Source organism: Plecotus auritus (genome assembly GCF_963455305.1).
Source record: "Plecotus auritus genome assembly, chromosome: X".
Classification (NCBI taxonomy): Eukaryota; Metazoa; Chordata; class Mammalia; order Chiroptera; family Vespertilionidae; genus Plecotus; species Plecotus auritus.
In genome coordinates, this window is record NC_137784.1 from 43,786,987 (window position 1) to 43,814,685 (window position 27,699).

Sequence of the window (27,699 nt, forward strand, 5' to 3'; positions counted from 1 at the left end):
TAAATTTAAGGTTATCATTAATAGGCACTTATTTTGCCATTTTATTCATTTTTAAATATACTTATTCAGTTTTAGAGAGAGAAGAAGGGGGATGGAAACATCAATATGAGGACAAAACATTGATTCACTGCTTCTCGCATCCCCCCTTCACACCAGGAATTAAGCCCACAATGCAGGTAAATGCCTTGATTGGTATGATGCTCAATCCACTAAGCTACACCAGCTGGGAAAATTTTCCTCTTTATATCTATGTTCCTCTCTTTTTTTATTTTCTTCCTCTTAAAGCAGGCCCTTTAACATTTCTTGTGATACTGGTTTTGCATTAATGAACTCACATTGCATCACTTTGAATATTTCATGCCAATTCCTTCTGGCCTGAAGTGTTTCTGTTGAGAAATCAGTGTACAGCCTTATGAGAACTCCCTTGAAGGTAACTAACTCTCTCTGTCTTTCTGCCTTTAAAATTCTGTTTTAACCTTTGTCATTTTAATTATGATGTGTCTTGTTGTGAGTCTTTTTGAGTTTGGGACTATGTGCTTCCTGAATTTGGATGACATTTTCCTTCACCAGGTTAGGGAAATTTTCAGCCATTATTTCTTCAAACAGGTTCTCAACTGCTTGCTTACTCTCTTCTCCTCCTGGTATCCCAATGATGTGGATGTTTTTATGCTTGATGTCCTAGAGCAAGCATGTCAAACTCACGGTCTGTGAGCTGCATGCGGCCCACAACAAATATTTTTGCAGCCCAGCCAATATAATAGTATGTAAGAAATGTTATAATAAAAATTTTATAACTTAATTTTATAATATCCTGTTATACATAATTATTAATAACTATAATGTTCATTGATGACTGATTACTATAATCATGTTGCATTCATTTCCCTTATGTGCCTTATGTGCAGGTGCACCATTTCTCTCCACTAATACTAGCAGCAAATATTTTAGGAGCTGATTGCCACGTCATTAGTCTTGGACTGACTTGTTTGGTGTGCGCAACAGGAAATACTTTGCTTTTGGAAAACAAGAAAAATAGGTTTATTTGTGTTATGTTTATTAATTTGTGAAGTTATTCAGTGTCTGGTAAGTTAATGTTCAAAAATATTAATTTTTATTAAAATGTTCTATTATTTTATGTTAACAATTATTCATTTATTTCAGCCCTTTGTATTCAGCATGTTTCTATCAAAATAAACCTATATTTCTATGAAAATTAAAGCTTTTGTATTTTTGCAGCCTACATAAACTTAAACCTTGTTTATTTGGCCCGTGTTAGCCTTTGAGTTTGACATGCTTGTCCTAGAGGTCCTTTACACTTTTCTTATTTTTCAAAATTCTCTTCTCATTTTGTTGCTCTGCTTGGGGGCATACTGTTATCTTGTCCTCAAAATCACTGTTTTGATCCTCTGCTTCATCTAACCTGTTTATTCGTTCTAGTGTTTTCATTTTAAATATTGTATTCTTCATTTCTGACTGGTTCTTTTTTATGGTTTCTATGTCCTTTTAAATTATTACTATCTCCTTGTTTAAATACTTATTGAGATCATTCATTCTTCCTCTAAAGTCCATGAGCATCCTTATAACTATAGTTTTAAACTTTGTATCTGGTATGTTGCTTGCTTCCATTTCATTTATTTTTTTTCCTGGGGGTTTCTCTTGATATTTAATTTGGGGCATATTTCTTCATCTCCCCATTTTGTCTGCCTGTTTGTGTTGGTCTCTGTGTGTTAGGTTGATCTGCTATGACTTGTTATGAAGATTTCATGATGTAGGTGTTCTGTTGGGTTCATTGGTGCAATCTTTCAGATCACCTGAGCTCAGTGCTCCAGGAATGCTTCTTGTGGGTTATATGCACTCTCCTGTTATAATTGAGTTTTGAATGCAGCTGGCCCTTTTGTGGGTGGATTTAACATATCAGATTGGCTGATTATGAGGACAAACTTCAATCACCATGTATGAGTCTCTGTGCAAGAATTGTCCCCTGAGGCAGAATCATTCCCAGAAGTGTCTGGTGCCTGCCAGTATTCCCATTGTGTATGCCACTTGTGTAGTTAGTTAGGTGGAGCTCTGGTGTTGTCTGAAGCACACCACTGGTTGTGTTGGTTCTGGGTCCACTTGGGCAGTGTTCTGGTAAAGAACTAACTGTCTGGAGCAACTATGCTATCCACTGTTTGTGACTGTATCTACTGGGCCTGGTTGTGTTTGGGAAGGACCAAGCTATGCATAAGGGTCAACTTTCCTCCAATTTAGATCTGGGGGCAGATCTATAAAAGGTCCGAGACTACCTAAGTTTTACCTCCCGCTGAGGTTGCTTGGTTTTCCTCCCAAACCTTCCTAAGAAAGACTACAGAGTGGGCCCAGGCTGGCCATGAGTCACAGAACCTTCCACAGGGCACAAGCTCATTAGGGCCGAGCCTGGAGTTGTGATCATGGGGCTAGTGGATCCTTTATTGGGGGGCTGCATAGGGAAAAGTGGACTGTACCTAGAGCCATACCATCCAGGCTTGTCTAAGTTTCCAACTCTAGCTTCCCCAGAAGGAGCAGGCCATAGTTTCATGTTGGGTGCAGCCAGACAGCCCCTCTGCAGGAGCAAGCTCAGTGGGGTGGAGCAACTGGGGGACTAGAGAGGACAAATCAAAAGAGCCTCCATTGGGGGTGGGCCAGATGAGTATGCAGAAGGGGCAAGCACTTCACCTCCCCCTGTTCCACAGCCAGCCACACAACCCAGTGCCCATTGGAGTCTAGAGCCTCTGAAGGAAATACATGATGAAGGTCCGAACTCCAGGTAGCACTCCCTTACCCCCACAGAGCTGAGCTTCGCAGAGTGGGGCCACTGGGATTTTGGAGGACAGATCCAGACAGTCTGACATTGGGGGGGGGTGCCAGCAAATCCGTAGGAGGGGGTTGGCACTTCTGCCACCCAAAGAAGAGCCTCTGAGGGAGACACGCTCCAAAGATCCCAGCTCCAAGTAGCTCTCCATTCCCTCCACATGACTGAGTTCAGCAGCATGGGGCCCCTGGCTGCCATAAAGGCAGGTCAAATGTGTCTCCTATTAGTGGAAGATTAAGCACACAGGGGGAGATAGTAGTGCCCCCCTCATGATATAGCTACACAGCCCAGCACACATCTGATTCCCAGACAAAAGCCTCCTAAAGAAACTCATGCCAAAGGTCCCAGCTCTAAGTATCAAATCTTTAAGTGTGGAAGGAGCACTTCTTCCCCGTCCTGGGCAAGATATTTTGAGGGTGATGCACTCTGAAGGCCCCAGCTCTGTGCAGCACTCAAATCCCCCTGCAGGACTGAACTCAGGCAGGATGGGGCCACAGAATGTGGAAGGGCAGGCAAAGTGATTCAACAGGTTGGGTGGGGCCACTGGCTGTGTGCTGCAGGTGAGGTAGAATGGTCCTTTTTCCAAAGGTATGCAGTTAAATCACTATCTGAGTCTCTGCCAAGACTTTCTCCAGAAAAGATGTGCCACAAAAGTCCTTGCTGGGAGTAGTAAACAGACACCTCTGTGGGACTCAAGCATGACAGAATGGTGTCACCAGTAACTGGAGGACCAGGCAGTGCTGTCCCCAGGATGGTGCTGTAATAACAGAAGTGTTCACCCCTCAGAAGGTGGTGTCTGAGTCTCTAGCAGACTGTCTTCTCTCCCAGTTAGACCGAATCCCTACTGATTTTATTTTTTTTCCCCCCACTGATTTTCACAACCAGATGCTATGAGGGCTTTTTTTTTTTTTTGCTCTGGGTTGAGACCTCATGCTCCTGGGGAGAGGAAGTTTGCATCTGAGATATCCTAACGGCTTCTCACCTGCCACGGCTTCTCACCTGCCACCCGTGTATGTGGGGACCAGTCCTTTTGGCATCTCTGCCCTTCCCAGTCTCTAAGTGGCTTATTCTGTAAATTCTTGATATAGTAATTCAGTTAAACTAGCCTTCAGTGGTTAATTAGGTTGATTGCTCTATAATTTAGCTGTAAATCTAGTTTGGCCCTGGGAGGAGGTGAGTATAGCTTTCACTTACTCTGCAGCCATCTTGAATTCCCTTTCCCTATGTTTTTTCTCCAGGAGTTTTGTGGTATTGAGTCTTACAATTAAGTATTTAATACATTTTGAGTTAATTTTTGTGAATTGTGTAAGAAGGGGGCCCAATGCATTTCTTATGTGAATATCTAATTTTCCCAGTACCCTTTACAGAAGAGACCAGCCTTTCCTCCAGTATTCTTGGCATCCTGACAAATATTAATAGACTATAAATGTTCTTTTATAACTGTGAGTTTATCATTTGGTTCCATTGGTGTTGGTTTTTATGGCAGTACCATACTGCACTGATTACCATAAATTTGTAATATATTTTGAAATTGGGACATTTGATGTCCCGTTTTGTTCTTTCTCAGGATTGCTTTAGTTATTTGGGGTCTTCTGTGGTTCCTTATGAATTTTAGGATTGTTCTATATACTTCTTTGAAAAATGCCATGAAATTTGAGATAAGATGATGTTGAAACTATAGCTGGCTTTGGGTAGTGATGACATTTTCACAGAACCATTTTTGCATCCTGAATATTAATTCTTATGATCCATGAACATGGAATATATTTGTATTCTTTTGTGTTCCTTAATTTCTTTCATAAACATTGAAACGTTTCAGTGCACATATCTTTAACCTCCTTGGTTAAATTAATTCCTACTATTTTATTCTATTTTGTGCTATTACAAATGGTATTTTCTTCATTTCTCTTTTGGATGTTCATTGTTAGTGAAACATTACTGATATTTATACATTGATTTTGTATCTTGAAAACATTGCTAAATTCCCTTTTTATTCTAATATTATGATTTTTTGAGAAGAATTCTTAGGGTTCTTTCTATATAAAATCATGTTATCTTCAAACAGAGGCAATTTACTTCTGTCTTTCTGACTTTTACTTCTTTTTCTTGCCACACTATGTTGAATAGAAGTAGTAAAAGTTGGCACCCTGGTCATGTTCCCGGTCTTAGAGGAAAGTCTTGAACCATTCATCATTTGGTATAATGTTATTAGCAGTGGATTTGTCGTATAAGTCATTGATTATGTTGAGGTATATTATATATTCAATTTATTGAGAGATTTTAATCACAAAAATGCTTTTTATGCAGCTATTGAGATGATCATATAGTTTTTACTTTTCATTCTGTGAATGTGGTATATCGTATTTGTTGATTTTCATATGTTGAACCATCTTTCCATCCTAGAGATGAATCCCACCTGATGATGGTGCATAATCCTTTTACTGTGCTGTTGATTTTGGCTTGCTAGTATTTTGTTGAGAATTTATGCATCTATATTTATCAGAGATATTGGGATGCATTGTTTTGTACTGTCTTCATTTTATTTGAATGTCTATTCAAGTCCTTTGCCCAATTTTCAATAGGATAATTTGTGGGTTTTTTTTTTTTTAAGGTTTTTGCTACTAGTAGTATGAGTTCCTTATATATTTTGGATATCAATCCTTTATCATATATGCAATTTGTAAATATTATTTCTCATTGCAAAGGCTGCCTTTTCATTTTGTTGATTTTTAATTTTATGTAGTTCCACTTTTTTATCTTTTGCTTTTGTTGCTTGTGCTTTATCTTTCATATCCAAAAATTCATTGCCAACACCCATATCAAGAAGCTTTTTTCCCTATGTTTTCTTATAGAAATCTGATGGTTTCAGATGTTATATTTGTCTTTAATACATTTTGAGTTAATTTTTGTGAGTAGTGTAAGATAGGGTTCTATTTTAATTTTTCCACGTGAATATCCAAATCTCTCAGAACCATTTTAAAGAGACTGTTGTTCTTAGTTGAGTATTCTTGGCTCCCTTATCAAATATTTAGTTGACTCTATATGCATGTGTTTATTTCTGGGCTCCAGATTCCTTTCCATTAGTCTATGTAACTGTATTTTTCCCAGTACAATACCAATGATTACTATAGCACTGTAATATAATTTGAAGTCAGGAAGTGTAATAGTTCAGGCTTTGTTCCTTCTCAGGATTACTTTGCCTATTCAAAGTCTTTCATGGTTCCATACAAATTTCATGATTGTTTATTCCTTTTTCTGTTAAAAATGGCATTAGAAACTTGGTAGGAAATTCATGAAATCTATAGATGGCTTTGGGTTGTACAGACATTTTAACAATATTAATTCTTCCAATCCAGGAACACAGGATATCTTCCATTTTTGTGTCTTCTTCAATTTCTTTAATAAATGTCTTAGACTTTTCAGTGTATAATATTTCACCTCCATCATTAGATAAATTCCTAAGTATTTTATTTTTATTTTTGATACTACTGTAAATGATTTTTTTTTCAGATAATTCATTGTTGGTGTATAAAATGCTACTGAGTTTTGTACATTGATACCGAAATTGTACCACATTCATTTAATTAGCTTTATTAGTTTTTTGGTGGTGCTGCTAGGATTTTCTATATATAAAATCTTGTCATAGGCAAAAAGAGTTTACTTCCTCCTTTGTAATTCAGATACCTTTTATTTCCTTTACTTGCCTGATTCCTCTGGCTAGAATCCAGTACTATGTTGAATAGAAGTAGTGAGAGTGAGTACCATTTTGTTGATCCTGGTCTTAGAAAAATAGCTTTCAAACTTTCATCATTGACTATGATGTTAGTTGTGGGCTTATCATATATGGTCTTTATTAGGTCAATGTGTGTTCCTTCTATAACTAGTTTGTTGAGAGTTTTTAACATAAAATTATATTGAATTTTTCTAATGCTTTTGCACCTGTTGAGATAATTACATGATTTTTATCTTTCTTTCTATTAATGTAGTATATCATACTTATTATTTGCATAGGTTGAACCATTTTTGCATCCTGAAATAAATACCACCTGATGATGGCATATGATCCTGTTGAATTTTGTTTGCTATTATTTTGTTGATAATTTTTGTATCTGTATTTATCAGAGATATTGGCCTGTACTGTCTTGTAATGTCCTTAAATGGCTCTGGTGTCAGGGTAATTCTGGCCTTGTAAAATGAATTTTGGAGTGTTCCCTCCTTTCAAGTCTTTGAAAGAGTTTGAAAAGGACTGATGTTAATTTTTTTTTAAATGTTTCATAGAATTCACCAGTGACACCATCTGATCCCAGGCTTTTCTTGGTTGGCAGACTTTTTTTATTTGTTACTGATTCAATATTCTTACTCGTTATTGGTATGTTTGGCATCCTTCTTTATTTTCATTAAATTTATTGGGCTAACATTGGTTAATAATATAATATAGGTTTCAAGTGTACATTTCTATGATTCATTATGTGCCCACCAGCCAAAATCAAATCATCTTCTGTCACCATATATTTGACCCCTTTTACCCTTTACTACCCCCACACTTCCCTTGCTTCTGGCAATAACCATACTGTTGTCACTGTCTATGAGCTTTTTTGTTCAGTTGTTTTTCTTGTCCATCTGTTGCTTTCTCTTTTATATCTCACATGAGTGAAATCATGGTTCTTAACTTTTTCTGTCTGACATATTTCACTTAGCATGATATACTCAAGGTCTTTATTTCCCTATGATTCAGTTTTGATACATTGAATATTTCCTAAAATTTATCCATTTATTCTACATTATCCAATTTGTCAGTGTATAGTTGACATAGTATGCTCTTATTATTATTTTTATTTCTGTGGTATTATTTGTACTATCTTCTGTTTAATTTCTGACTTTATCTGAATCTTCTCTTTCTTTCTTAATATTCCATAAAGTTTTGTCAGTTGTCTTTGTTTTTTCAAAAAGCCAGCTCTTAATTTCATCAATATTTTCTATTGTTGGTAAGTTCCTATCTCATTTTTGTCTTCTCTGGTCCTTATTTTGTGTTTTTTTCCCCCTGCTAAATTTGGGCTTATGCCTTTCCTTCTTTCTCTTGTTCCCTGAGGTGAAAAGTCTGGCTGTTTATTTGAAATATTGCTCTGTTTTTCAGTTTAGGCATTTATGGCTATAAACATCCCTCCTAAAACTGTTTTTGTTATATTCCATAACTCTTGGTATATTGTGTTTCCATTTTCATTCATGTCATATATTTTTTTTAATTTCTTCTTTGACCCATAGGATATTTATTCATGTGTTGTTTAATTTCCACATATTTGTGAATTTTCCAGCTAGTCTCATATCACTTTGGTTGGAAAAGTTATTTGATGTGATTTCAGTCTTCTTAAATTTGCTGAATTGTAACACATGCTGTCCTAGAGAATGTTGTATGTATGCTTGAGAGAAACAGGAAACCTTCTGCTGTTGGATGGAATGTTCTTTACGTTCATGTAGTCTAGATATATTATTAGTACAATATCCTCAATCATTTTTGTCTCGGTAATCTATCAATTGCTGAAGTGGGGTATTAAAATCCCCTACTATTATTATATCATTGTCTGCTTCTTCCTTCAGATCTGTTAGTATTTGCTCAATATTTTTAGGTGCTCCAATGTTGAGCACATATATATTTGCAAGTGTTATGTCCTCTTGAGGAATTACCCTTTTGTCATCATATAATGACCTTAGTCTCTTGTGACAGTTTTTGACTTATTGTCTATTCTCTGATATAAGTATAACTACCCTTGCCCTCTTTTGGTTTACACTTGCATGGAATATCTTTTTCTATATCTTCACTCTAAGTCTATGTGTGTTTTTAAAGGTGAACTGATTCTTTTGTAGGCAGTATACAGTTGTGTCTGGTTTTATATTTTTATTCATTCAGCCACTCTATGTGTATTGATAGGAGAATTTTACCCACTTACATTTAAAGTAATTATTAATAGGTAAGGCATTATTATTTCCATCTAAATGACTTAGTGTCTGTCTTATAGTTCCTTTGTTCATTTCTTCCTCTTTTGCTACTTTCCTGTATGAATTGATAATTTTCCATAGTGGTATTCTTTTCTCTTTTGTGAATCTACTATAGGTACTTGCTTAGTGGTTACAATGAGGCTATCATGAAAAAAATCTCATAGTTACAATAGTCTATTTTAAGCTGATAAATCAACTTAGACCATATACAAAAATTCTACCCCTTTACTTCACTCCACATTTTATGTTTTTGATTTCAGAGTTTACATCTTTTTATTGATATCTATTAACACATACTTTTACCTATAGTTATGTTAATCCATTTGTCTCTTATCCTATATAATAAAAGCATAATATACTAACTAAGTGTCCAGTCGTCTGGTCGGCCATTCAATCAATCAAAGTGGAATATGCTAATGATATGCTAAGGCCACTCAACCACTCACTATGATGTGCATTGACCACCAGGGGCAAACGCTCCAACCAGTAGGTTAGCTTGCTGCTGGGGTCTGGCCGATTGGGACTGAGCAAGATGGGGCCAGACATGCCCTGGAGCCCTCGTGTGGTCCCTCCCTGGTTGGCCAACTTCCCACGTCCTTCCCCAGTCCCTATTGTGCACTGGTAGGGTTCCTCAGCCTGGCCTGTGCCCTCTTGCAATCCAGGCTTAGTGACCCCCCCCCCCCCCCGTGCCGAGTGCACAAATTTTGTGCACTGGGCCTCTAGTCATTTATAATAGATTTAAGCATACCACCATATTAGATTAATCTGAATTAGACCATATACGTAACTTTTACTTGTGTGTGTATATTCATATGTTTTCATGTTACTAATTAGTGTTCTTTTATTTCAGCTTGAAGAATTCCTTTCAGCATTTCTTGTAAGACAAGTCTAGTGGTGATGAACTTTGAGCTTTTTTTATTTTTATTTTTTTTATTCTGGGACAGTCTATTTTATTTCTGAAGGACAAATTTCCTTGGTACAGTATTCTTGGTTGGCAGTTTTTTCTTTCAGCACTTTGAATATATAATCTCCAGTCTTTCCTTGCTGCTAGGTTTCTGCAGAGAAATCTGATAATAGCCTTATGTGGGTTCCCTTGTATGCAAGGATTTTTTTTCCTCTTGCTAATTTTAACCTTCTCCCTCTGTATTTGATTTTTGACAACTGTGTTATAATGTGTCTTGGAGGAGATCATTTTGGGTTGACATTGTTTGGAAACCAATAAGCCTCATGAACCTACTCAGCATTAGGAAGATGTCATCCATTATTTTTTAAAGTACACTTTCTGCCCATTTCCCCTCCTCTCTTCTACTTAAGGGACACCAATATTTTATAGATTGTTTCTCTTAATTTTATCCCATAATTCACATAGGCTTATTTCACTCTTTATCATTCTTTTGTTTGTTTGGTTCTATTATGATTTCAAATGACCAGCCTTTGACTTCACAGATTCTTTCTTCTGCATGATCAATTCTGTTGTTGATATTATCTATTGCATTTTTCATTTCATTCACTGTATTCTTCAGCTCTATAATTTCTGTTTTGGTTCTTTTAAAAAATTATTCTCTGCTAAAATATATTGTTTTGCTCATGAATTGTTTCCTTGAGTGTGTTGAATTGTCTCTCTGTGTTTTCTCATAGCTCACTGAGCTTCCTTAAAATAACTATTTTGAATTGTTTATTGGGTAAATAGCAGATCTCCATGTTTTTGGGGACTCCATTTCTTTGGGGGTCAGTTTCTAGAAAATATTGTGTTTCTTTAGAGATAAAACATGTCCTTGATTTTCACATTCCTTGCAGTCTGGCACCACTGTCTTTACATTTAAAGAAGTAGTCATGCCTTGGCTGGTGTGTCTCAGTTGATTGGGCATTGTCCAGTGCATCAAAACGTTGCCAGACTGATTCCCAGTGGTAGCACATGCCAGGAGAGTGGGTTTGGTCCCACTAAGGGGCATGCAAGAGGCAGCTGATCCATGTTTCACCCTTGCATCAATGTTTATTTCTTTTTCCCTCTCCCTTCCTCTCTCTCTAAAAATAAAATCAATAAAAATATAGTTTAAATAAGGAAGAAGAAGTAATGACCTCCCTCAGTCTTTATTGACTGAATTCTTCTGTGCATCCAATAATGGATTTTATTTTTCTCCAGCAGTGAGCTGGAACTTCTCTGATGGATTCCTAGACTCGAAAAAAATCACTTTCATCTGTGGGTCTTTGTCAAAATCAGTATTCTTTAGGGGGAGGACAGAAGCAAACTATTCTGCTATTTTGATGACATTCAAAGGTGGTGTCAGAAATATGAGGGTACGGGATGCCAATAAACAATATGGACATACTAAGGAGGGAGTTTTGGGAGTGCTCATCTGAAATTTTTTATTAATTTTTTAAATTTATTTTGAGATCATTGTTAATTTGCATGTAGTTGTAGAGAAAATACAGAGGTATGCTTTGTACCCTTTATTCAGTTTCTCTAATAATAAAATTTTGCAAAACTATCCTATATAATAAAGGGGTAATATGCAAATTGACCATTATTCCAACACACAAGATGGCTGCCCCCATGTGGACAGAAGATGGCCACCACAAGATGGCCACCACAAGATGGCTGGCAGGGGAGGGCAGTTGTGGGCGATCAGGCCAGCAGGAGAGGGCAGTTAGGGGTGACTGGGCTGGCAGAGAAGGGCAGTTGGGGGGAACCAGGCCTGCAGAGGAGGGCAGTTGGGGAGGACCAGGCCTGCAGGGGAGGGCAGTTGGGGTGACCAGGCTGGCAGGGAAGGGCAGTTGGGGGGAACCAAGCCTGCAGAGGAGGGCAGTTGGGGGGGCCAGGCTGGCAGGGGAGGGCAGTTAGGGGCAACCAGGCTGGCAAGGGAGGGCAGTTAGGGTTGACTGGGCCAGCAGGGAGGGCAGTTGGGAGGGACAAGGCCTGCAGGGGAGGTCAGTTGGGGGGACCAGGCCTGCAGGGGAGGGCAGTTGGGGGTGACCTGGCTGGCAAGGGAGGGAAGTTAGGGGTGACCAGGTCTGCAGGGGAGGGCAGTTGAGGTGACCAGGCCAGCAGGGGAGGGCAGTTAGGGGCAATCGGGCTGGCAGGGGAGCAGTTAGGCATCGATCAGGCTGGCAGGGGAGTGGTTAGGGGGTGATCAGGTTGGCAGGCAGAAGCAGTTAGGGGTAATCAGGCAGGCAGGCAGGCAAGTGGTTGGGAGCTAGCAGTCCTGGATTGTGAGAGGGATCCCAGATTGGAGAGGGTGTAGGCTGGGCTGAGGGACACCCCCCCCCCCCGTGCATGAATTTCATGCACTGGGCCTCTAGTCCTATATAATAAAACCCTAATATGCTAAGTGTCCGGTTGTCTGGTCATACGTTCAACCAATCAAAGTGTAATATGCTAATGATATGCTAAGGCCGCTAAACCGCTCACTATAATATGCACTGGCCATCAGAGGGCAGATAGTCGACTGGTCGACCAGTTGCTATGACGTGCACTGACCACCAGGGGGCAGACACTCCAACCAGTAGGTTAGCTTGCTGCTGGGGTTCAGTCAATCAGGACTGAGCGAGACAGACTGGACATGCCCTAGAGCCCTCCTGTGGTCCCTCCCCAGCTGGCCAACCTCCCACATCCCTCCCCAGCCCTGATTGTGCACCAGTGAGGTCCCTTATCCTGGCCTGTGCCCTCTCGCATTCCAGGACCTCTCGGATGTCAGAGAGCTGGTTTCAGCCCGATCCTACAGGCCAGGCCGAGGGACGCCACTAGTGCATGAATTTGTGCACCAGGCCTCTAGTAGTACAATAACACAGCCATAATATTACCATTTTTATAGAACACTGTCAAGAGATAGAACATTTCTATCATCACAAGGATCACTCTTGCTACCATTATGTAACCACACTCATTTCTCTCCTGACCCCACCCCCTTGTTATTCCCTGGCAGCCACTAATCTATTTCCCATTTATAAATTACATTAAAACATTGTATAAATGGAGTCATACAATATGCAACCCTTAGCAATTGGCTTTTCTCACTTAGCATAATTCCTTTGAGATTCATCTAAGTTGTAGCATGTACTTGTAGCTGGCTCCTTTTTACTGATGAGTAATATTTTATGGTATGAATGTACCATAGTTTGCTTAATTTTCACCCAATGAAGGACATCTGCATTGTTTTCAGCTTAGGCTATTATGAACAAAGTTGCTATGAACATTTGATTAGAGGTTTTTATGTGGAAATAAGTCTTCATTTCTCTGGAATAAATGTCTAAGAATGTAATTGCTGGGTCATATGGTAGTTGCATGTTTCATGTCTTAAGAAAGTGCCAAACTATTTTCCAGAGTGGCTGTACCATTATATATTCTCACCAGCAAGGTATAAATGGCTCAATTTTTCTGCATCTTTGCCAGCATTTGATGGTGTTACTATTTTTTATTTCTGCATTTATAATAGATATGTAGTACTATCTCATTGTGGTTTTAATTCGCATTTCTTCAATAATTAACTATATTGAACATTTTTTTTTCATTTTTAACTGGTATCCATATATCCTCTTCAGTGAAATATGTTTATATATTGCCTATTTTCTAATTGTAATAGGTAGTTTTTTTTACTGTTGAGTTTTGAGCGTTCTCTATATATTCTAGATACTAGTGTTTCATCAGATATGTAGTTTGCAGATATTTTTTTTTCCTAGCCTCTAACTCAGGGGTGGGCAAACTTTTTTTTTTAAAATATATTTTATTGATATTTCACAGAGAGGAAGGGAGAGGGATAGAGAGCTAGAAACATCGATGAGAGAGAAACATCGATCAGCTGCCTCCTGCACACCCCCCACTGGGGATGTGCCCGCAACCAAGGTACATGCCCTTGACCGGAATCGAACCTGGGACCCTTCAGTCCGCAGGCCGACGCTCTATCCACTGAGCCAAACCGGTTTCGGCAGGTGGGCAAACTTTTTGACTCGAGGGCCACAATGGGTTCTTAAACTGGACCGGAGGGCCGGAACAAAAGCATGGATGGAGTGTTTGTGTGAACTAATATAAATTCAAAGTAAAGGAGCGGAGGGGAGAGCAAGAGAACCCTCCGCTCTTTCGGCTCCTCGGGCCGGATAGAACAGCCGAACAGGCCGGATAAAGCCCGCGGGCCATAGTTTGCCCACGGCTGCAGTCTAACTTGTCTTTGCATCCTTTTCACATGGTCTGTCACAGAGAAAATTTTTCTATTTTGACAAGGTTTATTTTATCAAATTTTTAGTTTGTGGTTCAAGATTTTGGTGTCAAGTCTAAGAACTTTTCTGCATAGCCCTAGATACACAGAGAAGATTTTCTCCTATTAATTCTAAAATTTTGTAGTTTTAAATTTGAGTGCATTATCAATTTTGAGTTAATTTTTATTGGGTGCCAGTTTAGTTTGAAGCTCTTCTTTTAATTTTTGCCCTATGGAATTTCAATTGTTTCAGCACCATTTATTGAAAAGGCTATCCTTCCTCCAGTGAATTGCTTTAGCACTTCTGTCAAAATTCAGTGGTGTAAATTTCTGTAGGTCTATTTTTGTGTTCTCTATTTTGTTCCACTGAGCTAATATGTCTATGCCTAAGACACTGTCATGGTTACTATAGCTATATAAATTAGTGTTGAAATCAGGAGAGACTGATTACTCCAACTTTTTTCTTATTTTTCAAGATTATTTTAGTTATTCTAGTGTACTCATTTGATTCTGAACTGGTCCCCAAACCTCTGAAGATCAGGGCTATATTCAGGGCCCTAGGAAGTTCTATAATGACAGACTGAAATAGTCTGATGGATCAGTAAGTAGAGTACAACTCTCAAGAAGTTAAAACCAGGGCAGTATGAAAGACAAATGTAAAATGAAAAGGCCTTCCTTGGAGCTAAACCAGCCGTCGGCAAACTACGGCCTGTGGGCCGGATCCGGCCCATTCGGCTGTTCTATCCGGCCCGCGGAGCCGAAAGAGTGGAGGTTTCTCTTGCTCTCCCCTCCGCTCCTTCACCAGCAGCAGTGTTAACATGGCAACATCGGGAAACACGGCCGCAGCTCCTTCTTCTGAGTGGACGGATTTATATCCGCCCATTCAGTAGAAAGAACAACCTCTCAATCTTCCAGAGACTCCTTGTAATGCCCATGGACACGTCTCCCGACATCACCCTGGGAATGCGTAGACACGTTATCGTGGTGATGTAGGGAGACACACCCCTGGAGAGCACAGTATCAGAGCCTTTCTGAGGTAAGATTAAGAGCTCTACTCAAACACAATTTTTTCCTGTTCCCACATTCTGTACATCACAATGACTTGTTAATAAAACAACAATGACTTTCAGCTTTTAATTACTTCAACTGGTGGCCTGTCCTTTGTCACAAAACCCTGAAACAGCACCAGAAGAGGTGCAACTGGAACTCATCGATCTTCAGTCTGACTTTGTCCTAAAGGAGAAATTCAGCTCTCTTGAACTAAGAGACTTTTATGCTTCACTTAATGAAGCCACTTTTCCAAACATCCGGAGGATGGCACAGAAGATACTGGTGCTGTTTGGGTCAACCTATGTTTGTGAGCAGACATTTAGCATCATGAACATCAACAAAGCCCCTCACAGATCCAGCTTAACTGACGAACACCTCAGATCTATCCTGAGAATAGCCAAAACAAAACTAACTCCAGACTTTGATGCATTAGCTAAAAAAGGAGACCAACAACACTGTTCCCACTGAAGTTGATGTTTTAAAGACCAAAAGCCTTTCAACCCAGTCTACATTGCCATCTACATCTACGTCCCGGGCATAATTTGGAAGTTGCACTAAAGAAAATGTTTAATTTATTGTTTACACATTTTGTTCTTTTCTATTTGTTTTAGTTTTAAATTATTTTATTATATTTAAGTTTAATTTGAAAGACTTTTGTACCTTTCCTTTGTTAGGCAATTTTATTTTGCCTTTGCCATCTTCAATATAAGGTATGTTATTGTGCTATGATTTCTCCATTTTTTGAAGTTTCAAATTATAATAATTAGTGTTTACATTCTTCTTGTTAAAATGTTTGAAATGAATAAAACTATTGAAATAAAAAAAGGAGACCGTACCCTTTTATGTAATGATGTTTACTTTGAATTTATATTAGTTCACACAAACACTCCATCCATGCTTTTGTTCCGGCCCTCTGGTCCAGTTTAAGAACCCATTGTGGCCCTCGAGTCAAAAAGTTTGCCCACCCCTGAGCTAGACACTGTCCTTCAGAGCAGTTGACTGAGTTGATAAAATCCCATGGCATTACAGATGGGGTTGCAAAGAGAAACTAGAATAATTACCTATGCAATTACATTACACTGGAAAAATCTTAACAACAATTCTTCCCCATCACTTTCAAGAAGGGGTCATTAGAATGGTAAGGAAGCTAGATTTCATTGGTACCTGAAAGGACTCCCTTGCTATTCCCATGTATATTATATAACTAATATTACTAAGTTTGACAACTACTTCCACATGTGTAGTAACTTTGAGTCACAAAATATGTGAGTCACCACAGCCCTGGACTAGAAGAGTCTTGAAGACTAGAAGTAGAAATAAGAGAAGAGATTTGTAGGAATTCTGGGACATTTGAAACTAGCTAAGTTTATTTTAAGTCTTTAAGATTGCTATTACAGGTGGAAAGCTGTTCAGGTGAACTAATGTTTAGATATTGGGACACAAGAGAGGACCTGAAGGGTATAAGTTAAGACTAGACAGGTGGGTAAGAAAACTGACACAAAAGCTTGGTATGACTGAGCAGGACTGTTTTCTGGTTGCTTGATTTGTGGATTTCCCTAAGCTTTAAGGATTATCAGTCACAAAACCAGCCAGTCTCAGATAAGCTTCAGGGAACCTAGGCCAAGGTAATGGGGTACCATCCCATCACAAAGGTCAGTATGGTGAGGACAGTGAAGGAAATCAAGTGAGAGAAGCTCAGGAACTAAGAGCCTACAGGAGACAGAGGCAGGCTACTAGGACAGTAGCCCCTTTGTAGCCTGAGGACTCTCTACCTGCCTAGGGCTCTTTTCTGTTCATATCTTCATCTAAAGAAGGGGCATATTCCCTCACAGGATTCTCCTATTCATACAGATCATATCTTTACGGACAGTAACTCCAGATTGCTTTCTAATATTATACCTCACTTTTCACCCCCAAGAGGTTAGGAGTGGTTGCCTTTAATTTCATATCTAAAAAGAATTACATTTGCATGATGAGGGAAAGAGGGTCTCCCAAGGACAAAAAGCAATAAGCAGTTAAAAGGACAGTCATGTCTAGATAGAGGGCCTCCAGCTGGGTACACTGCTTAATTGGAAATCAGATATACATAGGAACTCAGCTTCCTCAATGAAAAACAGTGTCATTAGGAGTAATTAGGGGTGCTTTATGAGACTGCTGGAATTTCAGGCAATTTAAATCTGATCATTTTGTATGGTGACTCATTCTGAACAATAGTCCACTCAGAAAGTAGAAGGAATGGCCTGGGGAAACTGAGGTCTAAGATTGCCCACCTCTGGGGACAATAACCGTGGTTACCAGTAACAGAAGCATTTGTTGGTAATTGAGGTGATACAAAAAAAAGCCAGCTGTTCTTCCTCAAAATGGAAAATCATCAGACCCCTTAGTCAGTGGTCGGCAAACAGCAGCTCGCGAGCCACATGCGGCTCGCGAGCTGCGGTTTGCCGCTCTGTTGACTAATAAGTTTGCCGACCACTGTCATATACTACCCTTTACCTCTTTGCACACAATATGCCACAATTGCCTAATCCTCACAGCTTCCAACTACACGGTAACATTTAGTCTAGTCCAGTGGTCGGCAAACTCATTAGTCAACAGAGTGGCAAACCGCGGCTCCCGAGCCGCATGTGGCTCGGGAGCCGCGGTTTTCCGACCACTGCCTTAGGTGGACGAGTGAAGGGGACTTATAGTCAAGCTGACTTATGTTCAGAGTCACTTCACCCAGAAGATCCTCAGTTTCCTCATCTAGAAAATGGGGCTAACAATGCCTACCTTTTTAGGGGTGCCATAAAAATGAAATGAAAGAACTTATGTAAAATGACTGGAATTGAATAGACTCTCAAATAAACAGAAGGTAGTTCCTTTCCTTTATTTAACTAAGCATTTTAATTTTGTCTAGTTCATAAAAATGAGAAAATAGAACTTCATTTCATATTCTAATTTATTTTCAATGTATTTTTCTTTTGTAAATACTTTAGTTTACAGTTCAGAGAAAGAGACAATGAATATCTGAATCTTCTTGATTCAGTTTGAAGTTCTTCATTCTGATTTGGGATTCTTGATCTACCAAATATCTCCAAAACAATGAAAGAAAATTCTGCACATTTCCCTTACACTTATAAATAAATTCTACACATTTTCTATTGCCCATCAGTCTCTAAATTGTTAGTAAAGTTTAGTTTCTCTCTCTCATTTGTTTAAGTAAAAATAAAAATAAAAAAGGTTCTAATTTTTCCCTGTACCCGATGAACTATCTCTGGACATAAGTACCTTATACTATTCATTCCTCAGACTTAAACCTTCAAGAACATTTTCTATGTACAGGGACACATGGGAATCCAGAAACTCTCCACCATGGAAATAAGCCTAGGAATATGAAAACACATAGCCTATAGCTTTCCATTCTCACAAAGAGAGTGAATGGTGGGGTGGGGGTGGAATAAGGTGGGGTGGGAGGAGTGTTGGTAAAAGGCAGATTTACCTTTTTGTTTAGAGACTTTTCTCACAGTCATTGCAGCCTGCCTCTTCTGATTTTCAGAAATTTCAAAGCCTAGAAAAATAAAAACATTATTTTTTAAGAGAAACATAGACCTTTCTTAAATGTAAAAATTAGTATGTTCTTGGAAGAGTAATTTGGGCAAGACATATAAAAAGTCTTTATTTTAAAATTTTACTTATTGATTTTAGAGAGAGAGGAAGGAAGAGAGACACACAAAGGGAAACACTGATTTGTTGTTCCACTTATTTATGCATTCACTGGTTGATTCTTGTATGGGGATCAAACCAGCAACCCTGGCATATTGGGACAATACTCTAATCAACTGAGCTCCCTGACCAGGGCCTCAAAAGTCAACAAGGTATTACCCTCGGAGTCTGATTTCACTTTTTTGCATGTTCATATCAAGTTTTTCCAGCACCATTTTTAAAGAAACCATCCTTTCCTAACTTTGAAGTCTTGGCACATTTGTTGAAGATATGTTGACTTATATGTGTACATTTATTTCTGGGATTTCTATCCTATTTCCTTGGTTTATATGTCAGTCTTTATGGCAGTAACATACTGTTTTTTAAAAATATTTTTATTGCCCTTACCCCCCTGTTGTCTGTGTCCATTGATTAGGCTTATATGTATGCATATAAGTCCTTTGGCATTGGGGGGGGTAGGGGGTAATGGGGGAATAAGGACACATATGTAATACCTTAATCAATAAAGAAATTAAAAAATATTTTTATTGATTTTTAGAGGGAGAGGTAGAGAAAGGGAGAGAGAAAGAGGAACATGGATGTGAGAGCAGAACATCAATCATCTTCATCCTGCACCCCCTGTCCTCCCTACAGGGGATTGAGCCTGCAACCCCTGCATGTGCCCTGACTGGGAATCAATCTTTTGTTGCATGGGACGATGCCCAACCAACTGAGCCACACCAGCCAGGGCAGCACCATACTATTTTAATTACTGTAGCTTTGGCATATATTTTGAATCAGGAGGTGTGATGCCTTCAGCTCTGTTCTCTCTTAGCTATTATGGTTTTTTTTTTGGTTTCTACATGAATTTTAGGAGTTTTTTTCTATTTCTACAAAAAAAATATCATTGGACCTAGAGGATGTTATGCTAAGTCAGAAAGAGAAATATAACTACCATATGATTTCACTTATATATGAAATCTAAAGAGCAAAATAAATAAACAAAAACATAGAAACAGACTGATCGATACAAAGAACAGGCTGATGGTTGCCAGAGGGAAGGGGGGTTGGGGGCTGTGTGAAAAAACTGAAGGAATTAAGAAGTACAAATTGGTAGTCACAAAATAGTCATGGGGATGTAAAAGTACAGCATAGGGAATATAGTCAATAATACTGTAATAACTATGTATAGTGCCATATGGGTACTTGTAATACTGGGGGGATCACTTTGTAAGTTATATAAATGTCTAGTCACTATACTGTACACCTGAAACTAATCTATATATATAAAAGCCTAAGGGATCGGACAACCGGCCAGTATCTATGACACACACTGACCACCAGGGGGCAGATGCTCAACACAGGAGCTGCCCCCTGGTGGTCAGTGCGCTCCCACAGTGGGAGCACCGCTCAGCTGACTGAAGGGTGACAGATGCAGGGCCTTGGGCTCATGGCTGGCTGGCAAGCACAACTGTGCTGCATGAGCCTCTCTCGCGGACACTACCCCTGCATGCCCCTCCCCCATCTACACCAGGACTGGGATCGGGACTGGCATCTGGATTGACTGGGAACGAGCCCATGGCTGCTTCTTGATGCCACACGAGGAACGAGGCTGCCATGATTAGCATAATACCCATAATACCTAGGACAGGTGTGCAAAGACCACAGAGGAGCGGCAGTGAGTTTACCGAGCAGCAGCAGCACGTGCAATGGGGCTGAGATGAGTGGGAGCAGTGCAGCACCCGGTTGAGGATTGGGCTCTTCCCCAGTTGCCTGCCGCTTTGTGCACTACTTTGTGCTGTGCAGGATCAACACGGACAGCGGGCTGGAGCCCAACGAGCTGGCAGGTAAGGCTGGGCTGCATCAGTGCGAAGGTCCACTGATCCCTGCAGGCCAGGCCAAGGAACCTCATCAGTGCACGAGTCCGTGCACCGGGCCTCTAGTATAAAATATTATTGAACTTAAACTGTAATTGAAAAATTAAAAAAAGTCATTGGCGTTTTAATAGGTTCACATTGAATCTGTAGATAGCTTTGAGAAGAATGGATATTTTAACAATATGAAGTCTTCCAATATGTGAATACAGAAAGGTCTTTCTATCTATTTTTGTCTTTCTTTCAGCAATATTTTGTAGTTTTCAGTGTAGAAATCTTTCACCTCCTTGGTTAAGTTTATTCCTAACTCTTGCATTCTTTTTGATGTGATTGTAAGTAGACTGTTTACTAATTTTCTTTTTAAGTAGTTTGTTGTTAGTGTATATAAACACAACAGAATTTTGTATCCTACACCTTTAATAACTTCATTTATTAGTTGTAAGAGCTCTTTGTGGAGTTTTTAGGATTTTCTATATGTAAAATTATATCATCTGCAGACAGAAATAATTTTACTTCTTCCTTTCTGATTTGTATGCCTTTTATTTGTTTTCATGCCAAATTGTTCTTGATAAAACTGCCACTACTATGCTGAATAGAAGTGGTAAAAGTGGGCATCCTTGTCTTGTTCCTAATCTTAGAGAAAAGGCTTTCAGTTTTTCCCGTGAGTACGATGTTAGCTATGGGCCTTTCATACATGGCCTTTATTATGTTGAGGTAATAAAGGCAATGTATTTTACACCTAGTTTGTTGAGAGTTTTATATCATGCAAGAGTGATGATTTTTCCCTATTCAAAGCAATTTAATGATTCAATGTGATCCTATCAAAACTCCAATGGCATTTTTATTGAAATAGAAAGACCACATGTGGAACCACAAAAGACCCATAATACCTAAAACAAACCTGTGAGAGAAGAACAAATCTGGAGGCATCATACTTCTTAATTCAAAATGTATTCAAAGCTACAGTAATTACAGACAGACATGTAAACCAATAGGATAGGATAGATAGTCCAGAAATAAACTCAGCCTATATAATAAAGAGGGAATATGCAAATTGACCGTCACTCCACCACAAAGATGGAGGTGCCCACAGTGGAGGCAGGGGTTTCCATAACACAAGATGGCGGCGCCCACAGTGGGGGCAGAGTTTCCGTAACACAAGATGGCTGCACCCATAGCGGAGGCCAAATTCCTGTAATGAGCCTTAATGAGCAATCAGCAGGGACCTGAGGCTGTGCCCCCCCTAGCCCCCGTGGGGCTTGACAGGGGACCTCAGGCTGCACCCCCTGCCCTGGCGCTAGGCCGGGGGACCTGAGGCCATGCCCCCCTGCCCTGGCACTAGGCCAGGGGACCTGAGGCCATGACCCTTGCCCCAGCACCAGGCTGGGGGACCTGAGGCCGCACCCGCCACCTGGCGGGGCATGACAGGGGACCTCAAAGTGTGCCCCCTGCCCTGGTGCTGAGCTGGGAGACCACAGGCTGCTCCCCTCGCCCCAGGCCGGGGTGCCTGAGGTCATGCCCCTTGCCCAGCGGGGCTTCATGGGGAACCTGAGGCTGTGCCTCCCACCCATCAGGGCTTGATGGGGGACCTCAAGGCACACCCCCTGCCCAGTGGGGTTTGACAGGGGACCTCAGGCCACGCCCCCCACCCAGAGGGGTTTCACAGGGGATCTCAGGCCACATCCCCCACCTGGCGGGGCTTGAGGGGGGACCTCAAGGAGTGCCCCCTGCCCCGCTCAGGCTGGGGGACCCCAAGCCACGCCCCCCCACCTGGCATCAGGCCAGGGGACCTGAGGCTGTGCCCTCCACCTGGCAGGGCTTGACAAGGATGGGACCAGCTGGGTCTGTATCTAGCCCAATGGGGGGGTGGCCAGGTCTGGGCCTCATCTGACTTTGAAGCGCAAGTGGGTGGGCAGGGACTTGACTGTGGGTCCCATGGTGCACCCCAGACTCTGACAGGAGGAAGATTTTCATATACATTTTACTAATTTTCTTTCATCTCTGACACTTCTATTATAGAGAAAGGGCAAATAGCAATATTAAAATATTTCCTCTAATTAATCCCTTTTTCATGTGCATGAATTTTGTGCACTGGGACACTAGTGTGTGTGTGTGTGTGTGTGTGTGTGTGTGTGTGTGTGTGTATACTGTCAATATATCTTTGACAAAGTTGCCAACAATACAAAATGAGGAAAGGATCCTTTTCTCAAAAAATGGTGCTGAAAAAACTGGGTGGATATCCACATGCAAAAGAATGAAACTGATCTCCTACCTTCTACCATACATGAAAATCAATTCAAAGTGGACTGAAGACTTAAATGTATAACCTAAAACTGTAAAAGTCCTATAAGAAAAGAGGGAAAAAGCTTGGCATTGATCTTGGTCATGATTTCTTGAAAATTACACCAAAAACATAGGCAACAAAGCAAAGCAGACAAGTAGGACTACATCAAACTAAAATACTTCTGCATAGCAAAGAAACAACAGAATGAATAGTCAACCTATGGAATGGAAGAAAATATATTTGCAAACTATATATCTGATAAAGTGTTAATTTCCATATATGAGGCACTTCTATGTGGAACACTCAATCGCAAAACAACAACAACAACAAAATAAACCAAAAACAAAAAAAAACAAAACAAAAACAAAAAATCCCACAAATAATGGGCAAAGGACTTACATAGACATGTCTTCAAAGAAGACATACAAATGGCCAACAAGTATATGAAAAGATTCTCAACATTTCTAATCATTAGGAAATTCCAGTCTAAACCATAAGAAATCACCTCACTCCTGTTTGGATAGCTATTATCAAAGAAACAAAAGATAAGTATTGGCAAGGAAGTGGATAAACTGGAACCATAGTACACTGTTCAGAATTAAAATTCTTTAGCCACTATGGAGAACAGTAAGGAGGTTCTTAGTAAAATTAAAAATAGAACTATCATATGATTAGTAATCCCACTTCTAGATATATATCCAAAATAATTACAATCAGGATCTTGAAGAGATATCTGTACTCACATGTTGATTGCAGCACTATTCCCAATAGCCAAGATATAGAAACAAATTAAATGTCCATAAATAGATGAATGGATTAAATAACATGGTATATACATACAGTGTAATACTCCTCAGCTCCAAAAAGGAAGGAAATTCTGCCATATGTGACAATATAGATTAATCTGTAGGACATTATGGTAAGTAAAATATGGCAGTCACAGAAGGACAAATATGGCATGATTTTTTATATTAGGTATGTAAATTAAATATGAGGTCAAACTCATAAATGCAAAGAATAAAATGGTAATTCCAAGAGGCTGGCAATAGGGGAAATGAGGAGTTGCTGTTGAATATGTATAAAGTTCCCTTTATATAAGATACTAGAGGCCCGGTGCACGAAATTCGTGCATGGGGGGGTGTCCCTCAGCCCAGCCTACGCCCTCTCCAGTCTGGGACCCCTTGAGGGATGTCAGACCGCCCGTTTAGGCCTAAACGGGCAGTTGGACATCCCTCTCACAATCCAGGACTGCTGGCTCCCAACCGCTCACCTGCCTCTGCCTGATTGCCCCTAACCGCTTCTGCCTGCCAGCCTGATCACCCCCTAACCACTCCACTGCCAGCCTGATCGACACCTAACTGCTCCCTGGCCGGCCCAATTGCCCCTAACTGCCCTCCCCTGCCAGTCTGGTCGCCCCTAACTGTCCTCCCCTGCAGGCCTGGTCACCCCCAACTTCCCTCCCCTGCTGACCCAGTCACCCCTAACTGTCCTCCCCTGCTGGCCTGGTCACCCCTAACTGCCCTCCCCTGCAGGCCTGGCCCCTCCAAATTGCCCTCCCCTGCAGGCCTGGGTCCCCCCCAACTGTCCTCCCCTGCTGGCCTGGTCTCCCCCAACTTCCCTTCTCTGCTGGCCTGGTCACCCCCAACTGCCCACAACTGCCAGCCATCTTGTGGTGGCCATCTTGTGTCCACATGGGGACAGCCATCTTTGACCACATGGGGCGGCCATCTTGTGTCTTAGAGTGATGGTCAATTTGCATAGTACTCTTTTATTCGATAGGATGAGATTTGCTATACAACACTGGTTGTGGCGCTTATGTTACTATATAATGCACTTAAAATTTTTTAAGAACATAAGAGTTCATGGTAGTTCTTATTACCATTTTTTTTTTAAAAAAGCAGCGCTGAGGTCTCCCCTATCTGAGTGATAAGAAATTCTGCCTCACAACTTCAGTCCATGTACTTGGAGTTCAATCCTTCTCATGAACTTCCTGTCTATAGATGACAGCTTTGGCTTATGCCCATGAGTTCAAGCCTGCCCATAATCTGTCATTCCTGACAGCCTGCCCTACAATTTTGGAGTTGCTCAGCCAGGATTCACAATCATATAAGGTAATTCCTTATAAAAATACCTTAATAATCTCCTATTGGTTATGCTTCTCCAATTGAACCCTGATATAAAGAGTTAGAGTAATGTTTTATGTTCTTCACCTGGAGAGTTATTTATGAGTAAGTTTTATAAAAGCAAGTTACAGAGTATTATGTATAATTTTTGTAAATAAAAATTTAAAAGTCTGATGTGTATAGAAGTTTATATGAACACTGGATAAGTATGGAAAGATGTACACCAAATTAATAACGATTATCTCACATAGTGTAGGACAGAGAAGAAAAACATTATAGACTTTCTTTATTACATATCTATAAGTGTTTAAATGGTTATTATGGCCCTGGCCGGCTTGGCTCAGTGGCTAAAGCGTCAGCCTGCGGACTGAGGGGTTCCAGGTTTGATTTCGGTCAAGGGCACATGCCTGGGTTGCGGGCTTGATCCCCAGCAGGGGGCGTGCCGGAGGCAGCCGATCAATGATTCTCTCTCATCATTGATGTTTCTATCTCTCTCTCCTTCTCCTTTTCTCTCTGAAATCAATAAAGAAATATATTTAAAAAAAAATAAATGGTTATTATGTCCATGTATATATTTTATAATTAAAAAATAAAAATAGTAAACATGAAATTATGGTAAATCCATATGACAGCAATAAGAATAATGATTAAATATTAAATGATTTAAGGAAATAATAATGATATAATTTTAAGTGAAAAATAATGATGTACAATTATATCTACCATCAGGGAGAGGTGGGGAGTAGGGAGAGATAGAAAAAAACTATTCAGCCATGCTAGTTTTTTAAATGGAAAAATATATTAAAATGTTTATAAAAGTTAGCTCCGTATGTTCATGTCTGATTTTTAGTTTTCTTTTTTTAATTACTTAATTAATTATTATTATTTGGTCTACAAATGAAAGTCTACAATGAAAGTAATTTAGTTATAATCAGAAAAAACACTTACTTTTTAAAAGACAAACATAGGCCTACCAGGATTGAACTTCTGTAAGCTTTTCTATTAGAGGCAGATTCTCAAAGTTATAGGTCATTAGGACATTGTGTGTGAGACATCGTGTTTGAACCAGAGAGAATGGAGGGGATATTCAAGTTGATCTAGGGGCTTCAGAAAGCACACTAAGAAAATTCCTTTAATAGCCCTAACCACCTATGCAATGTCAAAGGCTGTTATTGCCTGCCTTTGGGAGAAGAAGCCAGTAGCACTTCTGTACCACTCCACATCATGCCCCAAATCAATGCCCATATGCTAAAAGCAATTTGACACCAATGTGACTCAAAGTCAATTATCAGTATGCATTTTAACCAAGACTTGAGAAGACTAGAATAAGACTAAGCAGTGTTTTTCTAATTATATTTCCTTGCTTTTGGACCATTTCAATCCCCTACACTGAAGGATAGGAGAATCCAATTGTACCAGAACTCAGTGGGTAGGCTCTTTTTTCTAGAGGCAGTTTCTACAAACTTGAGTATACAAGTGTTTTAAAGTAAAATTCTACTCCCATTTGGAGTGGTGCAAACACAGAAACTATTTTTTAAGGGAATTACAAAGCCTGGATTTTTACATTTTTATATTAGAAATGCATGACTATGGGCAAGAGACCTGATAGTACTTTGTAAACAAAACTACATCCAATGGAGCCTAAATCCCATTTGGGAAGCAGAATAAAAATAAATATCTCTCCCAGCTATATCATTTGTGGAAAAGGGGAACAATCTCTCATACAAAAGAGTATGGTTTAGTGTGAATGGAAATCATGCAAGTAGTTATGATTTTAGACTCTATTTATTAATTTATTTCAAAATATTTTCATACAGAGGATATGATATATACATTTACATTAGTTTTAATCTATATTCTATGAGCATTTAGTTAATATTTAAAGTGCCCTAATCAGGAATGTACACTCAAGAGGTGATATTTAGCAATATTAAACACTCAGAAATCTTTCCTATAGAGGCCACTACTACCAGCCATTCAGTCACCTTAATACATGAGGCCTAATTAGCCTAACACATGTTAAAAATGAACTTTCAGCCCTAGCTGGTGTGTCTTAGTTGGTTGAGTGTCATCCCATGCACCAAAAGGTCGCTGGTTCCATTTCTGATTAGGGTACATGCCCAGGTTGCAGGCTTGATCTTCAGTAGAGGGTGTGCAGAAAGCAGCCAATCAATGTTTATCTCTTACATTGAAGTTTCTCTCTCTCCCTCTCCCTTCCTCCCTGTCTAAAAATCAATATAAACATATCTTTTTTTTTCTCAAAATATATTTTATTGATATTTCATAGAGAGGAAGGGAGAGGGATAGAGAGCTAGAAACATCGATGAGAGAGAAACATCGATCAGCTGCCTCCTGCACACCTCCCACTGAGGATGTGCCCGCAACCAAGGTACATGCCCTTGACCGGAATGGAACCCGGGACCTTTCAGTCCGCAGGCTGACGCTCTATCCACTGAGCCAAACCGGTTTCGGCTAAACATATCTTTTTAAAAATGAACTTTCATTGGGAAAGTGAATGTTATACAAGATGTGCAGTGGCCACAAATGTCTTACAGGCACCTTAGCCCTCACAAAAACTGGGTATAAGAATCCAGTAAGTCCTGTAGCCTATGCCTTTCAGAAGGAAGCCTAAAGCTTAAAATTGAAAACAGATGTTATGACTTGACCTTCATGA

General features: G+C 39.8%; 1 protein-coding gene across 15 annotated transcripts in view; it reads right to left on the reverse strand.

The window, feature by feature from the left end:
• ARHGEF9 (Cdc42 guanine nucleotide exchange factor 9) overlaps positions 1-27,699 on the reverse strand; it is a 251,908-nt gene that overhangs the window by 32,304 nt on the left and 191,905 nt on the right. For all 15 annotated transcript variants that reach the window (XM_080653046.1, XM_080653038.1, XM_080653042.1 and 12 more), the window contains one exon: positions 18,542-18,610. In XM_080653046.1, the coding sequence (XP_080509172.1) occupies positions 18,542-18,610 (69 nt within the window). The remainder of the gene's footprint in view (positions 1-18,541; positions 18,611-27,699) is intronic.